Source organism: Galeopterus variegatus, unplaced genomic scaffold (genome assembly GCF_000696425.1).
Source record: "Galeopterus variegatus unplaced genomic scaffold, G_variegatus-3.0.2 Scaffold2134, whole genome shotgun sequence".
Taxonomy (NCBI): domain Eukaryota; kingdom Metazoa; phylum Chordata; class Mammalia; order Dermoptera; family Cynocephalidae; genus Galeopterus; species Galeopterus variegatus.
Window position 1 is genome coordinate 231,194 of NW_007728245.1, and position 18,351 is coordinate 249,544.

General features: G+C 41.7%; 1 protein-coding gene across 1 annotated transcript in view; it reads left to right on the forward strand.

Moving 5' to 3' along the window:
* Positions 1 to 8,388: 8,388 nt before the first annotated feature.
* Positions 8,389 to 18,351, forward strand: part of LOC103596877 (SWI/SNF complex subunit SMARCC1-like) — a gene marked incomplete at its 3' end in the record, with an annotated part of 74,916 nt that continues 64,953 nt past the window's right edge. The window contains exon 1 of the mRNA XM_008580639.1: positions 8,389 to 8,536. Coding sequence (XP_008578861.1) covers positions 8,389 to 8,536 — 148 coding nt within the window. The remainder of the gene's footprint in view (positions 8,537 to 18,351) is intronic.

Consider the following 18,351-nt stretch of genomic DNA (forward strand, 5'->3'; position numbering starts at 1 on the left):
GAATGAAATACTGCCATTTGCAACAACATGGATGGACCTTGAGAGAATTATATTAAGTGAAAGAAGTCAGGCACAGAAAGAGAAATACCACATGTTCTCACTTATCGGTGGTAGCTGAAAATAAATAAATAAATTCACACACACACACCAAAAATACCGGGGGGCGGGGGGAAAGAAGACTTAACAACTACAATTCCTTGAAGTTGATATGACAAGCAAACAGAAAGGACATTGTTGGGTGGGAAGGGGAAGAGGGAGGAGGGAGGGATTGTGGGAGGGAAGAGAGGGAGGAGGGAGGGGGGTTTTGGTAATGGGCCATAATAATCAACCTCATTGTGTATCGACAAAATAAAATTAAGAGGAAAGAAAAAAGACAATAAATTTAAAGAGTATCATCAAAATAAATGAATGAATGAATGAATGAATGAATGAATGAATGAATGAATGAATGAATGAAAGCGTAAATAAAAAAAAGAAAAAAAAAAAGAAATCTTAAGGGCTGGCCAGTTAGCTTAGTTGATTAGAGTGTGGTGCTGATGACATCAGGGTCCAGGGTTTGATTCCTGTACAGTCAGCAGCCAAAAAATAAGTAATTTTTAAAAAGAAATCTTAGAAGCTACTGGACAGAAAAGGTATACAACCTACAATAGCAAGCAATTTGACAACATTCTTACCAACAATAATAGATAGCAGGAGACAATGGAGTAGTTTTCAATTTACTGAGGAGAAATAACTGTCAACCTAGAATTCTATACCCAGCTAAACTATTTTTCCAGAATGAGGAAAAGATAAAGAGATTTTTAGTTAAGAAATAAAAGATGATCCCAGCCAGTGACCCTTACTGAAAGAAAAAACTAAAGAATGTATTTTGCAAGAAGAAAAATTAACCCAGTAAAAAGGAGTAAGATATAATAAACAATGACACTGATATTAGTAAAATATATTGCTATATTTTAATTTACTACTAACTATTCAAATAATTTTTTATGCAGAAATAAAATATGGAACTAAAATTTTAGGTAAAAACATGGGGCTGGCTGGTTAGCTCAGTTGGTTAGAGCAAGGATTAGGTTCCCCTTAACAGCCAGCAGCCAAAAAAATTTTTTTAAATAAAGTTTTAGTTACAAAAAAAAAGAAAATATAAGGGTATGTGCCATTTGGAATGCTTTAGGTAACAAGGAATAGAAACTGACTCAAAATTGGCTTAAAGTACAAGGAAATGTACTGTCTCTCATAACAGGAAGCCTTTGGGTAGGGCAGGCCTCATAGTTTATTGATTTGGGGATTCAATTGTGTCATTAAGGACCCAGGTTCTGTGCTTTCCATCTTCAGAGTGGGCATTATCCTTAGGTTTATAACAAGATGGCTTTAGCGGTTCTTATAACATCTTTAGACTCCTTATGTTCCTCTGACCACAACTGAACACCATTTTGTGACTTTATCACTGGCTATGGGAATAGAATCAACCCTTTAGGGAAATCATGCCCACCCGTGATTAGGGAGGAGTCAGGTCTCATTCAGGAGGAAGATAAATACACTAAATAACTCAGAATTTTGTCAGAGAGAAATCTATTTAGAGTGTGTAAAAGAAATGTGAGTGTAACTACTGAAATAATAGAAATATAGTTCATAGCTTTCAAACCAGTCAAGATAAACACAAGGCAGTTGAGGAGAAAAGAGAAGTGAAGAAAAAACATGGTATACAAAAACAAGATAAGAGGCTTATAAGATGTTAGCAATGAATCAGAACATACCTGTGATAATAACGAATGTAAAAGATTTAAACTTGCATGCTCATTCCCCTCACATCAGGGAAATTAGGGAAATTTGCCAGTGGTTTTTAATGCCAGTCCCTTCACTTTGGGTCTTTTGAGTGGGAAATGCAATTCTTCTATTAAGCACTAGTGGTCAGCAGTTCATTACTGTATTTCTTTACTTGTAGGACTTGCAATACTTCTGTCAGATCTCAAGGAATCACCAATCTGTTTCTTTTAGCGCTGACATTTGATCTTTCATCTAACTCTCATTACCAGTTTTTTTTAAGAACAATTTTATGGTAATTATAACTTCAGCTACCCAAAATAGTTGCCAAGTTTGTACGTGCTGCTTGATAGATCAAGGAAGGTGACTTGTAGGCCAGATTTTTTAGGAACTACAATTCTTAACTGATGGGAATGGCCTAGACATTCTGTGAACATGGCTTCTATAGCTACAGAATGAGGATTCAAGCAGGACATAGGCAGCTAGAGAGTCCTCAAAGGATCTTAGGATACCTAAATGTATACAAGTTAGTGTCTTCACTGTTGTTGAACGACTTATGAATTTTTCTGGCTAAAAGTTAACTTTGGAAAGCCATATGGCTTATTCACATGGTTGGAGGTGTACTACCAGATAAGATTCTTTTTCAGACCCCCACCTATGTATATTCTTTAAAGCTATTGGACTTTGTCTTAACCCCTGCTAGAAAAAGCAGAGAATGATCAGGGATTCATAAACGGAAGCACCCTTCTCCTCTGATCAGTTGCCCTAGTAAAATAAGGCTATCTCTTCCTCCACCCAATTTTGCCATTTTCATCATTACTACATCTTTTTTTTCGTTTTTACTAGATTAATCCTAGTGGTAGTGGCTATTAGTCAAGAGTCACTAACTGCAAATAATATTCAGTTACTCAGGCTAAATTTGCATTTGGTAATTATGTTTAACTTGGGATTAAATAGGCAATGGCTCACTTTAACTTGATTTATATGATGTCATGTGGGAACATAATAATTTCAGTGTACTGCTAAGACATTAGCATATTATTACTAGGGCCATGGTAGATGTCTAGTAACTTTATGGGATGAGTATAAATTGGCTAACGAAAACTTGTTTCTAACTTGACTGCCAAAGGAGAGAACTTTTAAAGTTGAGCTGTGAAATTCACCATTTGTTAAGTGATTTTTCCAAAAGTTAACTATTTGTTAAAGTTCAAAAACCAGTAGAGAACTCTTAGAATTTTTACCTTGGGTATGAATTATTCATATGCAGAAAAACAAATGAAAACACAAAGTCTAATTTTAAAAGTAAAATTCAATGTGAAAATCCCTGAGAAATTTGAAGCATTATTAGAAACGGAGAAAATCTCTGGTATAGGAAGTTAGGAGAGTGATAATTTCTGAGATTACGGAGCAGTAACGATTGAAGAGGGCATTGAGAAGAGCTTCTGGGTTGCTTACAAGGTTCCACTTCAAGAACTGGGTGATGGTTACACAGATGTGTCCACTTTATCATAATTCGTCAAGCCCTACACTTAATGATTTATACGCATGTCTTTATGTATATCGTACTCCAGTCAAAAAATTTTTAGAGTAGAATACATTTTTATTATACAACATTTTAATTTTTTAAAAAAACTTGCTTTTCAGGCTGAGCCCGTGGCGCACTCAGGAGGGTGCGGCCGCGGGTTCGGATCCTATATGGGGATGACCGGTGCGCTCACAGCGCTCACTGGCTGAGAGCGGTGCGGCCAGTGTCAAAAAGGACAAAAAAAAAACAAAAAAAAAAACCTTGCTTTTCATAGAATACATTTTCACATTAGAGAGTACCACAGTGGGAAAATAACAATTGATTACTTATTGTTTTATATTTGTGGACAGATTATTTTAGGGCAAGTAAAACATTTGAGAATAGTCTCAGTTTAGAATTTGTAATATAGATACATCGACAAGAGGGACCTCTTCCCTAGATGGAACTTCTCTATATTCAGACGTTTCCTAAGCTTTCTTCTTAGGATTTAGAAATTTGTAATGTGAAATAACAGCATTTTCTAATTTTAAAGTTTCTGTAGGACATGTAACTATCGGTAGCTGGTATCAACTACACATAGAGGGAGGTTTTCAAAAATTAAATGTCTAATTTTCTGCAGTCTTTTCTCATGAATTCTTTCTTTTTGTTCATTATTCTCAGGACAAATATAGAATAAGTTTGAGCATGTATTCATAGTAATAAAGCTGAATTCTCTTTAAGAGATTGATAAATTAAAACACAAAAGCTCCTGTATAATATTTAGTTTTACCGTGAGTCTTGTGACAAGCTGGAAGACAACCCCATTAACTCACTACAGTACAGAACTTAGTCTCACAATTTCTTGAATATAATTCCTCTCAAACCTTTTCTTCAAAGATTAAATTCTGAAAATAACCACGTGATTAGAAAAGGTTTGTCCACAGATGGACTCACCTGTTACTTCCTTCTTATTGTGAGCTGAATGGCATGACAGAGCAGAGAAGCATACAATTAATTCTTAAGGTATTAAGTGAAAAAGGTCAGAGCTTCCACAGCATGGCAGCAGCTTTGCAGATGCCCACATCATGATGGTTGAAAAAATAACAAAGGCCAGGAAAGGTTAAAGCCAAGAGTGCCAAAAAGCCCGCCGTGGCAGCTTTCTGTGATGCACTTCCATGAACGAAGTAAGAACTTGTCCAAGGCCCCAGTGACTACAGAGAAAGAGGGCTGCAGCCAGGGAGTAATCAGTCCATCACAGAGCGAGGATTCAAATAAGCAGCTGGAATCAGACCCAGGAACAAAACAAATGGCGGCTGGGGAACAGGTGAATGTGTTGTGCTCCACACCATCCTGGGGTAGGTCAGTCCTGGAGAAATGCTGAGACATGAGCAGGTCTGTCCACTGGGGTCCTGAGAAACAGAGCTTGGCCTTCTTGGGCACTGCAGAGGACTCTCAGCCTTCAAAGGGCCAACATCCTGCCCCTCCAGTCAAAATTTTATAATTGTTATTTACTGAATTTTATCTTAATCCAAACTGCATCCTAAAATTCCTTTAGGTAAAGGAAAAATTTCCAGGTCCCTAGTCTTTATGCTGCCCTTAATTTATACTTTTGGTTCCATTATGTTCTAAGAGATGTAATGAACAATGAGTGTAGAGCTAGAGCTAGGGTCTGGAGCTCACAGACCCCTTGAGCCCATTCACAAACCCTTCACACACAGGTCTACGAGCTAGGTAACTGGACAAAACGGTCCTTGGAGCCTTGGTTGAAGAAGGAATAGTCTTTATTCAGCACACACAACACTATGAGCCAAGCAGTACAAAGGAGAAACTCAGACACTTGACTGCTACTGGCAAAGTCCAAGGACAGACAAACTGAGCAACTGTCAGCAGAATAAACACGCTCCATTTTTAGACGCGAGCTCTCTTCACAAACTGCAGAACACACAATAGCTAGGAAACTAAAGAGATACATTGGCACACATAGGCACTAACTCCACTCACACAACTTGTTTATAAGAAATGTCAAGGGAGCCTGACTAAATTATCCTATTTTCCCCATAATGAGTTTTTCTCAGTTTCTTCCGGCTAAGACTCATAAGGGATTGAGAAGTCATGCCACCACTCTCCTTCTGAATTTATTGTAGCGTGTATTTTATATGTAAATGACAGTGCCTTCTGTGTGAACAGAACAGCGTGGTAATGTTTTTATTAGATCCCCAGATCTTGTAGGCTCAAAGAATGAGACTGGAAATTGTCCTGGAGCCATCTCTCCAGGTATCACATTAACAAGTTATTAAAACTGGCTTGATCTTTATAAAAATACAGTCCCTGCCATTATATCAAAACTATAGTGTGCACTATTTCTAACTGGTTTTTTAAATTTTGAAATAATTTCACTGACGTAAAGTTGAAAGAATAGTACAAAAAAACTCCTGTATACCCTGTACCAAATTCTCCTATTGATGACACTTTACCACATTTACTTTATATTCTTTCTTTTGAAAGTTGAAAAAAAAAAAAAGTAAGTTTCAGACATGATGTCAGAATTACCCCTAAATACCTTGGTGTACATTTATTAAAAACAAGTCACTCTCCTACATAAAGCCACCAGAATCAGAAATTTAACATTGACCTAATACTACCATCTAAGCCACAAACCCTATTCAGGTTTTGCCAGTTGTCCCAATAATGTGTTCTTATTATGTGGCACAAGATGTTGATTTGTACCATTACTGTTTTTTTTTTTTTAAAGATGACCGGTAAGGGGATCTTAACCCTTGACTTGGTGTTGTCAGCACCACACTCTCCCAAGTGAGCCCCGGGCAAGCCCCCATTACTGTCATTTTTAACTTTGGTGTTACCTACCAGGTTTCTTCTCTATGAAATTATCTTTCCCTTTGTAATGAGTAAGTATCTCATGAAAAGATACTTTGAAATCATTTGAATATCTCATTCCTCTATAAAATTTCACCCTCCAATTTTAGCATCTGTTGATGATTCTTATTTGAATCACTTATTACTGTAATGGTTGTCAAATGGTGATTTTTTTTTTTTTTTTTTTACCTGTAAGGGGATCGCAACCCCCGGGAAGGTGTTGTCTGCCCCACGCTCAGCCAGTGAGCGCACCAGCCATCCCCATATAGGATCTGAACCCACGGCTTTGGCGCTACCAGCGCTGCACTCTCCCGAGTGAGCCACGGGGCCGGCCCCAAATGGTGATTTTCTAATTCCACCATTCTTTTTAAATTTAATAGTTGTCATTTTACCATAGATAAGCAATTTCTCTTCTCTTCGTTTCTCCATTCTCTAACTTGTTTATATCATTATGCATTCATGGATTCCTCTTTTATTCAATGGATTTCCATGATTCATTACCATCGTTATTTAACACTCAAATTGTCCCAGATTTGTCCAGTGGAACCCCCTTCAAGCTGAGTTTTCTAATCTTTTGAAATGTCCCCATCATTCCTTGACTACTTCCTTACGTTCTAACATAAAAGATGTACCAGACTCATTGTGTATGTTCCATGCCCTAGCCTGAAATCAGCCATTTCTCTTTTCTGTGTTTGTTTGAAATTTAGAATAGAGAGACATTGCTAACACCAAGGTTGAGGGTTCAGATCCCTGAACCGGCCAGCTGCCAAAAATCAAATAAATAAATTAATTAAATAAAATAAAGCTGACTTAGACCATTTTATGAATGTTAAAATTGTGGGAGGGAAGTATGTATTCCATCTATTTCCTTTATAGCTTTTTTTTTCTCCAAATATAATGCTCATAAAATAAATGAATAAATATGTATAGTGCTTATAGACAGAGTTAAACATTCTTTTTTTTTTTTTTTTTCCTTTTTTTGTCTTTTTTTGTGTCCGGCAACGGACCGCAACCCTCAGTGTCGCGCCCGTACCGGACCGGGACCAGCAACAGGATTGCAACCCTCGGTGCCGCGCCCACCCCTCGCTCAGCCAGTGAGCGGGAACCCGTCTGTATGTGGGATCCGAACCCTTGGCGGGAGCGCCGCTGTGCTCCCAAGCGGCACACTATAGCAGTGCGCCACTGGGCCAGCCCCAGAGTTAAACATTCTTACACAAAACGAGAAAGGTAGTAAAATGAAGAATAAGAGATCATCCATGAGTACAAGTAATTCTTTTCTTGGATGTATTAGTATAGTGTAATCCAATTACCTAAAGTTGTATGAATTGGTTTAAGTTCACAAACATATTTATTTTTTTTAATTTTAATTTTATTTTCTTAATTTTTTTCTTTTTGGTGGCTGGACAGTATGGTGTACAGAAAATATAGGAAAATGCTCAGGGCCCCTCAGATGTTCAGAATCTTGCTGAGCATTTGATATAAATATGCACATGCACCCAGGTGTTCCTTGGTTATTGTCTAATGTAATTGTGTGTGTGCATCCAGGTGTCCTGGGTTATTGACTTAAGTATTAAGGACAAGTGGCTCTGATCCACAGGGCCTCCCCACCCCTGGGATGCCCTGGGGGGGGGGCGGGGAGGCCACTACTGCTGCTAGAGGCTGTTGCTGCAGGCTGTTGCTGCCAGTGACCCAGGATACCCCGAAAGGCCACTGCCGCTGCTGCTTCTGCCGCTGAGGACTGAGCTCATGTCGTCTGCCAATGGCTCCCCGGATCTTTCCCAATTACCTAGCGTGGACCTGTGTGTGAGGGGTCTATGACCCAGCCTGGCATGTGAGGGGTCTGGTGACCCAGTTCGTACAATGGGTTTGGTCTGAGCCCTAGCCCTGACAATACAAATGGAAACTTAGTCTAACTAAAATAATAAAAGTTTTGGCTTTAGTTATGAATTCCCTAGCTATACAATTGCTTTAACAATACAATTGGCTACAATGACAGGAGTCTGACAATAACCCCAGACAGACAATTGGCTTAGTCGTATAGCAATACAACTGGCATAGTTGGCAGGATTCTGGGCAGGTAAAAGAGCCCGGCAATTAGTGTCATGGGTAAGATGCCAAGCAGGTAAAGAAGTAGAAAGCCCTTTGGGAGGAGGAGGAAATGTAGCTACCCTTGAGTATGTGGTGCTCAGTTGCCGCTTTCCTGTTGACTGGGGTCTGTCTGGCTGTTGGTTGCTGTACTGCGAGCCAACATGGACCAGAATCCCCATGAAGCAGCACAGTTTCAAGACTTGCAGCAGAAAGCAGACAGGTTGGAAATGCGAGTACATGCCCTGGAGGCTGAAGTACAGCAACAGGTCATCACTGCTTCCAACACTGGGGATGACGATAAACCTGATGGTGATTTGGGGGAGACTGTGTGTCTCCTGGAATGACCTGGTGCCTATCAGAAAATGAAACACAAGCAGCCTATAGGACCGGGCAGACCAGGAGGCAACCCACAGGTGACCCAATTCACTAACTATGTCCCATATACCCAGGTTGAATTGGTTGGCTTGGGGAAACAGTAAAGCAGCAGAAGCAGGGAGATCCCCTGGCTGCTGCAGCTATGGGACTTAGGGGTGGATGGTGTGATGTGTTCTGGAGACGATGTAGTAAACAAATGTCACATTTGTCTGAAGGCAGATGGCTTGCCAGGTGCCACTTAAACCCGATGGCTCTCCGGGTGCCATATAAACCCAAGAAAGCAGATGGTTCAACAGGTGCCATATAAACCCGGGAAAAGAATGCCACGTGCAGATGGGTAGAGGACCTGAGGATGGGTGCCCCTGCAGAATTTCAAGTATGTTTTTACCTGGTAAAGTTAGCCTCCATTACCACATGTCTTTCTCTGGCAGCAGTAACAGAATAGCCACAGATATGCATAAGGGCAGGGCAGCCACTCCCTGGTGAAGTGGGCAAATGCAGCTGTTCAAACTGTGTGGGTGAATGCTGAACTGCCAGAGACTGTGAGTGAGTGGCAGGAGTATGCCAAGCTGATTCAAGTAATTCAGGAGCCAGCGAGGGGGCAGCTAGATACTAATAGCCCAGGCCCTGAGGGGATTTCAGAAGCTTGGAAGGGCGCCCCTCCCATCATAGGCCTGGAGGCCTAAGAGAACTGAGTTTCTCCAGAGGACAGACCTGGGGTGCTGCTGCCCTCAGGAACCTGCTCCTGGCATTTCAGCTGCCCTGGCTGGACCGGGTCTGCCTCAGGTGGCCCCAAGTGTGGTTCGTGCAGCAGCTCTGGAGAGCACAAGCCGGAAACCTTGGTGGCAGCTGCATTGTATTGAGTCTGCAGGCCAGCAGAATGTGAGAGCAGTGGAGGCATGGCAGCCTCCACCTGGATTTTAGAAGATGTATGAAGAAGCTGGGGACTCAGGCAGAGACGTGCTGCAGGGGTGGAGCCACTGAGGAGGTTATCTGCAGAGCAATGTGGAGTGGGGTCAGAGCCCCTACAGAGAACCCCCACTGAGGAAATGTCTACTGGAGCCAGGACAGCTGGGCTGCCACCAGGAGCCCACAACTGTGGGGCTGCTGACAACATGCAGAACCAGCCTGGAAAAGCCACAGGCACCAGGGCAGCTCCATGGGCTGCACCTGGCGGAGCTGTAGGAGTGAAGTTGCCCAATGCTTTGGGGGACCAGATGCCCCAGTGTGCTTAATGTTTGCCCTGTTTGGGTTTTGGATTTGTTTGGGGCCTGCTTCTCTTTCCTGGTCTATTCCTCCCTTCTGGAATGGGAACGTGTACCCAATGTCTGTCCCACTGTATGTCAGAAGTAGATAAACTTGTTTGTGACTTTTGCAGGTACACAGCTGACAGAAGTTTTGCCTTTAGTCTCAGATGAGACTTTGGACTTTTGAGTTGCTGCTGCAACAATCTAAAGACTTTTGGGACTGTTGGGATGGAATAGGTTATGTGAATGCAAGGGTCATTTATCCTCACTTAGGGAACGTCACAGAAGATTCTGAATGAGTGGATTGTATGGCGAGGGACCCTGAAGGGTTGGATTGTAGGGAAAATACAGGAAAATGGTCAGGGCCCCTCAGATATTCAGAATCTTGCTGAGCATTTGATGTGAATATGCATGTGCACCCAGGTGTTCCTTGGTTATTGTTTAATGTAATTGCACATGTGCACCCAGATGTCCTGGGTTATGGACTTAAGTATAAAGGACAAGTGGCTCTGATCCATGGGACCCTGCACCCATGGGATGCCCCCCCGGGGGGGGGGGCTATGGGGAGGCCGCTACTGCTGCTGGAGGCTGTTGCTGCAAGCTGTTGCTGCCAGTGCCCCCAGGATGCCCTGAGAGGCCACTACCACTGCTGCTTCTGCTGCTGCTACTGCTAAGGATTGAGCTCATGTCATCCACCAATGGCTCCCGGGATCTTTCCCACTTACCTAGCATGGACCTGCATGTGAGGGGTCTATGACCCAGCCTCGCATGCGAGGGGTCTGGTGACCCTGTCTGTACAATGGGTTTGAAGGGTCTGAGCCCTGGCCCTGACAATACAAATGGAAACTTAGTATAACTAAAATAATAAAATGTTTTGGCTTTAGTTATGAGTTGCCTAGCCATACAATTGCTTTCATAATACAATTGGCTATGATGGCAGGAGTCTGACAATAGCCCCAGCCAGACAATTGGCGTAGTCACATAGCAATACATATGGGGATCCAAACCCTTGACCTTGGTGTTATAACACTGCACTCTAACCAACTTAGCTAACTGGCCAGCCCAAGTTCACAAATATATACATCCAAATGGAGTAAAGGACAACAGCTATATGAATCAAAAGTAGGTCCAACAATTGTGCATTTTCGATCTTCTTGTTTTTATTTTTATTTTCGGTGCCTGGGTGGTATAGGGATTGAAACCTGGACCTCGGTATTATCAATACCACACTCTAACCAACTGAGCAAACCAGCCAGCCCTAATATTCTTGTTTTTAAACCTTCCTTTCTAACCTTTGTTTAGGCCAAAACACTTCTTAAAACAGAAATACTGTTGACAGCCTGACATTCAGCTGGACAGCACGAACCAATTTGACAACCATTTATTACATGTAGGTTAAGTGCCAGGTATTGTGTTAAATTTTGAGGATACAGGATATGTACACCATCTTCAAGGAGTATTCATTTAGCAGGGTGGAGACTGATAAGTTTCATTCATTCAGTTTTTAAATTTTTCAACAGATATTTATTGTTGCAGGCAGAATGTTAGGTGATGGAGTACAAGAACAATGGTGGATAAGACAGGAAGTCCCAGTCCTCAAGGAACTTGTATTCTTTGAGAACGAGACAAGAGAAAAACAGACATATACCAGGGTACTTTAAAAAGTTCATGGAAGGGCCGGCCCATGGCTCACTGGGGAGAGTACGGTGCTGATAACACCAAGGCCACGGGCTCGTATCCCATATAGGGATGGCTGGTTCACTCACTGGGTGAGTGTGGTGCTGACAACACCAAGTCAAGGGTTAAGATCCCCTTCCCGGTCATCTTAAAAAAAAAAAGTTCATGGAAAGATTCTTATATCTTTTGATTCTCATATAAATACGTGTGTGTGTGTGTGTGTGTGTGTGTGTGTGTGTGTGTGTGTGTGTGTATGAGGATACTTCAAGAAGTTTGTGGAAGGGCCGGCACGGTGGCGCACTGCTACAGTGCGCCGCTTGGGAGTGCGACGGTGCACCCACCAAGGGTTCGGATCCCACATACAGACCGGTTCCCGCTCACTGGCTGAGCGAGGTGCGGGCACAACACCGAGGGTTGCGATCCCGTTGCCGGTCCCGGTCCGGTACGGGCGCGACACTGAGGGTTGTGATCCGTTGCCCGTCACGAAAAAAGACAAAAAGGAAAAAACAACAACAACAACAACAACAACAACAAAAAAAGTTTGTGGAAGCCAACCAAAATAGCTCAGTTGGGAGAGCATTAGATCAGAAAGTTTGTGGAAAAATGAAATTAAAAGATAATATGCAGTTTTATAACACCAAGATCAAGGGTTCGGATCCCAGTACTGGCCAGCTGCCAAAAAAAAAGGTAATACAAATCTTTGTATGAACTTTTTGAAGACTAAGTGTATAAATTGCAAGTTGTAGTATATGCCATAAAAGAAACAGATAAAGGGCAGAGGAGTATCAGCTGTGGAAGGTGGGGTACAAGACATAACATCTTTCAGAATGGGTAGTCAGGGAAAGCGTATCAGTAGGAACTCTCACCTGGTAGTCACAGAACACCAACCAAAGATGACATAAACAGGGAAGATATATATTAATTCACCTAATGGAAGCCTGTACATAGGTAGTACTGGAGTTGGATCATTTAGGGAACACGAGGAAGTCAAAACCCTGGTCAAAACTTCTCTGCAGTTTCTCTTTGGTTTCTGCACCTGGTTTCTAGATGGCTGCTGCAACTCCAGACACCCTAGGCTAACTTAACCATATGGATGTCCTCTCCCTGCTGCTCCTTTCATCAGGCAAAATTATTTTCCCCAGAAACCCCACCATACTTTCCCAACTTCTCACTGTTCAGAACTGAGTCACATGGCCATCTGTTACCTGATCCCATAGAATTACAGTACCATGACAGTCTTTAAAAAAAAATGATGACCGGTAAGGGGATCTTAACCCAGACTTGGTATTGTCAGCACCACGCTCTCCCAAGTGAGCTAACCGGCCATCCCTATATAGGGGTCCGAACCTGTGGCTTTGGTGTTATCAGCACCACCCTCTCCCAAGTGAGCCATGGGCCAGCCCAGAACCATAAGAGTCTTAAAACAATGAAGGTTTATCCCCTGGGACCGAAGGATAGGAAGCACTTCCTGAACTGTCTACCCATCAAAATCAGTGCTCTGTAGCAAAGAATGGCTGTTGGGAGTGTGGACCACAATGTCTGATGGGGAAACCTCTCTACCTTGGTGATGCTTGAGAACTAAAAGAAAAGGAATTAGCATGTAGTGCAAAGGTGGGATAAGGAGAAACATTCTGGGCAGACAAAAAATGTGCAAAGAAACTAAGGCACTAAAGAGCTTTGTGTGTTAGGGAAATTAAATAAATATAAACATACACACACTGAGTTAATTAAGTATTAAAGGTGTATTGGAGCTGGCTGATTAGCTCAATCGGGAAAGCATGGTGCTGATAACACCAAGGTTAAGGGTTCATATCCCTGACTGGCCAGCCACAAAAAAAAAAAAAAAGTATACTGATTGAAGCTTCAATAAAGCTTTTCCCTTTTTTTTTTTTTGTCTTTTTTTTTTTACTTACCGGTAACGGGATCGCAACCCTCAGTGTCGCGCCTGCACCGCGCTCAGCCAGTGAGTGGGAACCGGTCTCCACATGGGATCCGAACCCTCGGTGGGAGCGCTGCCGCGCTCCCAAGCGGCTCACTCTCCAGTGCACCACCGGGCCGGCCCTTCAATAAAGCTTTTTATTCTCTTTTTTTTTGGCGGCTGGCCAGTACAGGGATTGAATCCTTGACTTTGGTGTTATAACACTGCTCCAACCAAGTGAGCTAAACAGCCAGCCTCAGAGCTTTGTTTTAATTAACTTTTTTATTAAAAAAAGATATGCATGGGAGCAGGTCAGTTAGCTCAGTTGGTTAGAGCGAAGTATTATAACACCAAGATCAAGGGTTTGATCCCTGTACTGGCCAGTCACCAAAAAAAAAAAAAAAAGAAAAAAAATGTATGGACTTGGCCAGTTAGTTCACTCGGTAGAGCGTGGTGCTGATAACACCAGGGTCAAAGGCTCAGATCCCTGTACCAGCCAGCTGCTGCCAAAAAAAGAAAAAAGATATGCAGTTGTTTAAAATATTTGAATAGCATAGAGATGTAACTTGAATTTTTTTCTCTCCTATAGTGATCTATCCTCCCACCCAGTTTTCTAATCCCTCACTTCACTCCTTCAACTCCTTCCACAGATTTTTAAGTTGAGATGGACGGATGCCTATGGAGCCATAATAGGCTTCTGGAGTCCATGAAACCCCTGTGAAATTGTATGTAAAATTGTGGGTACATACACACACAGGTATGGGGGGGAGGAAGAAGATTCATAGTTTTCATCAGATTAAACAATCAGGTTTTGTTTCCACCAAATTGCCTTTCTTTAAGGTCACCGACGACTCCCATGTTGCTAAAGCCAATAGTTTCTCAGTCTTCATTTTATTTGATTGCTCCTGGTAGAATACATGTACTTTCTCCTCCTTGAAATTTTCTTATCTTTGCTTCCAGAACAGTATATTAATCTGATTTTTCTTTTTTTTCTGGCTACTTCTTGTTTTTATTTTTATTTTTTTAAGCTTCTCTTCATCTCTGTGATCATAAAATGTTGAACAGCCCCAGGGACTTTATTTCTTTTCTATCTGCACTCTGTCATATAGTATCATGGCTGTAAATATCTTATCAACCAGCAAGTATCCTTTCCACCCAAATCTCTTCAGTTTCTAACTTGAATAGTGAAAGTTCAGATAGCGAGGGGATTTTCTTTAAAAATATTATGTAAAATTTCTACCCCTCCCCCAATATTTCATATCCCTCTTCCATGCTTTATATTCTCCCCCTTAAACTTATCACTATCTAATATACTGTGTATATATTTTACTACACTGGCTTGCTCCATAAGGGCAGGGATTTTGATCTGTTTTGTTTAGTACTTTATTCCCATAACCTAGAACAGTGTCTAGGACATACTAAGTCTTCAAAACTTTAGATATTATTATTATTATTGTAATAATTTATTATAGGGGAAGAAAGTCCACCTTACTATGGCTAATTCATAAATCGGACAGTTGAAACTAGATTATAGTTGAGAGTGATGAGCACTGTTGAACTCAGTGTCTTCAACGCTTATGTAATCAATATATACAATTTCTTCTTAGAACATTTTTCAGAAAGCAATGTGGAAGTGGTAACCTCAAGATACTCCTGAGAGTCAGTTCCTGGACTTGCTGCAGGTATGAACTTCATAAGTGTAAAGCAAGGATATATAACATATACCTGTATATTTACATATTTAACATATACAAACATATATACACTATATATATATATATATATAATTATTATATTATCCTTCCAGTTTAGTGTATTGCCAACAGCCTGGTCCTTGGCAGGAAGGTTGGAGGGTGATTGTTTCCATATAGATTACATTTCCTAAACATTTTGTTTGTAGAAGATAATGAATGTCATGGCCCATGATGTTGTGGTCTGAGGGGAAATGGGGTCACCTAAAGGTTTCACTATGATGTGTTTAAGTATGGCTTTTTAAAAAAATTTCTCTTCTTGGGGTTCTTGACCAAATGAGGATTATTGTTGGAAATAACGTGTTTGAAAATTATCAGGTATTTTTCCTTCAAATATTGCTTCTTCTATATTCTCTCTCTTCTCTCCTAGGATCTAATTAAATATATGTTAGGACTTCCCTATCCTCTATGTGTCTTACTCTGTATCCTTTATTTTTCATGATGTTTTTTATGAGGTTGAGGAAGTTCTTTTCTGTTGCTAATTTGTTCAGTGTTTTTATCATGAAAGGGTGCTGGATTTTTTTTTTTTTTTTTTTTTTTTTTAAAGATGACCGGTAAGGGGATCTTAACCCTTGACTTGGTGTTGTCAGCACCAGGCTCAGCCAGTGAGCGAACCGGCCATCCCTATATGGGATCCGAACCCGTGGCCTTGGTGTTATCAGCACCGCACTCTCCCGAGTGAGCCACGGGCCAGCCCCTGAAAGGGTGCTGGATTTTGTCAAATGCTTTTTCTGCAGCGATTGAGAAGATCGTGTGATTTTTAAAAATTCTATTGCTGCAATGTATTACTGTATTAATCATGTTTTTTTATTTCCCCTATTTTTTTTTTCCTTTTTGTCCTTTTTACTGACCGGCAACGGGATCGCAACCCTCGGCATTGCGCCCGCACTGCGCTCAGCCAGTGAGCGGGAACCGGTCTCCACATGGGATCCGAACCCTCGGCGGGAGCGCCGCCGTGCTCGCAAGCGGCACACTCTCCAGTGCGCCACTGGGCCGGCCCTATTTCCCCTATTTTGATGTTTTGACTTCCTAACACTTGAGGGACTGCACCTCCCACGGTTATCCAATTCTTAGAGATAGCTAAAGACTTGCCAGTGACCATGACTTTTCTTATGCAAACAAGCCTCTTCAGAGTCTGCACCCCCAGACTCTGAATAGGCTTGCATCCTTTTTTGGGCTTTGACAGTCCAGGCCACTATCTTCCTGCCCTATCCACCGTACGGCCAGGTACCAGACAACTAGAGACAATCTGTATGCCCCAGAGCCTGCTGAAATTATTCAAAGTAGCTCTTCCTGAGGCTTATCATGTTTCACCGATTCCTTCCTGCAGAAACCACAATAAAGGCTCTTGCCCATGTTCTTCTTTTGCTCCCCGGCCTTCTGACTGACCCTGATGCTTCTCTATATGGCCTTGTGTGGCTTGCCATGCTTCCTATTTCTAGGAATCTGTGGTATAACAAACTTTTTCCTTTACAACAGTAATTTCTGTGTCTGTGTCTTACCGTACCTGATAAAAACAAATCCCAGGTATCCTTAATATAATTACATTTATTGATATCTAGATGTTAAACCAACTTTGAGTCCCTGGGATTAATCTAACTTAGTCATGGTGTGTGATTCTTTTTATATGTTGCTGGATTTGGTTGCTAGTATTTTCTTAAGGATTTTTGCATCCATATTCATGAGGTATTGATCTATATTTTTATTTTTTATTTATTTATTTTATTTTATTTTTTTTCCTTTTTGTCTTTTTTTACCGACCGGTAACGGGATCGCAACCCTTGGTGTCGCACCCGTACCGGGGACCGGCAATGGGATCACAACCCTCGGTGTTGCGCCCGCACCGCGCTCAGCCAGTGAGCGGGAACCGGTCTCCACATGGGATCCGAACCCTCGGCGGGAGCGCCGCCGCACTCTCAAGCGGCGCACTCTCCAGTGCACCACCGGGCTGGCCCGATCTATATTTTTATTGTGATGTCTTTGTCTGGTTTTGGTATTAGGGTAATATTGGCCTCATAATATGAGTTCAGAAGGACTCCCTCCTATATTTGAAGAGTTGGTGTATAATTGGTATTAATCCTTCTTTAAATGTTTGGTAGAATTCAGTGGTGAAGCCATCTGGCCTAGGCTTTTCTTTATGGGTAAATTTTTCTTTTTTTTCGTTAAATTTTTATTTTGTCAATATACAATGTATATGATTATGGGTAAATTTTTGATTACTGATTCAATCTCTTCACTTCTTTTTTTTTTTTTTTTTTGTCTTTTGTCTTTTTCCGTGTCTGGCAACGGATCGCAACCCTCAGTGTCGCCCCCGCACTGGGCCGGGGACCGGCAACGGGATCGCAACCCTCGGTGCTGCTCCCGCACCTTGCTCAGCCAGTGAGCGGGAACCGGTCTGTATGTGGGATCCGAACCCTCAGGCGGGAGCGCTGCCGCGCTTCCCAAGCGGTGCACTTATCCAGTGCGCCACCGGGCCGGCCCTCTCTTCACTTCTTATAGGTCTGTTCAGATTGCTGGTTTCTTTTTTTTTTTGGCAGCTGGTCAGTCTGAACCCTTAACCATGGTGTTATCAACACCTTGCTCTAACCAACTGAGGAAACTGGCCAGCCGGATCATCTGTTTCTTCTTGAGTCAGTTTTGGAAGTTTGTGTCTTTCTAGGAATTTGTCCATTTCATCCAAATTATGTAATTTGTTGTCATACAAATTGTTTGTTGGGAAATTAACCAACAAAGATAAAGGTGCATCAAAGAAAGAAAAGTTATAAAGCTGGAAGTGAAATTCGAATCAAATGTAAATGGTGTTGTAGAAGAAATAGCTGACCATGGGAGTGTGGTCACCTATACTTTTTTTTTTAATCAATATACAATGTAGTTGATGTTCGTGTCAACTGATACTTTTTGAGAGATTAGCCATACAGCTAGAGGAACTTAGTAAAGCCAAACTTAAACACATAAGTGAGGTAAATGACTGTGAAGAAAAGATGAAGATGTCTCAGAGTAGGTGACACCTGCAAACTACTTCACATGAAAAGAGGAAAGGATAAAATGTTGGAAGCTAATCCAAACTTAGAAAGGAACATTAGAATTTGACAAAGCCAGGCCGGCCCGTGGCTCACTCGGTAGAGTGCGGTGCTGATAACACCAAGGCCATGGGTT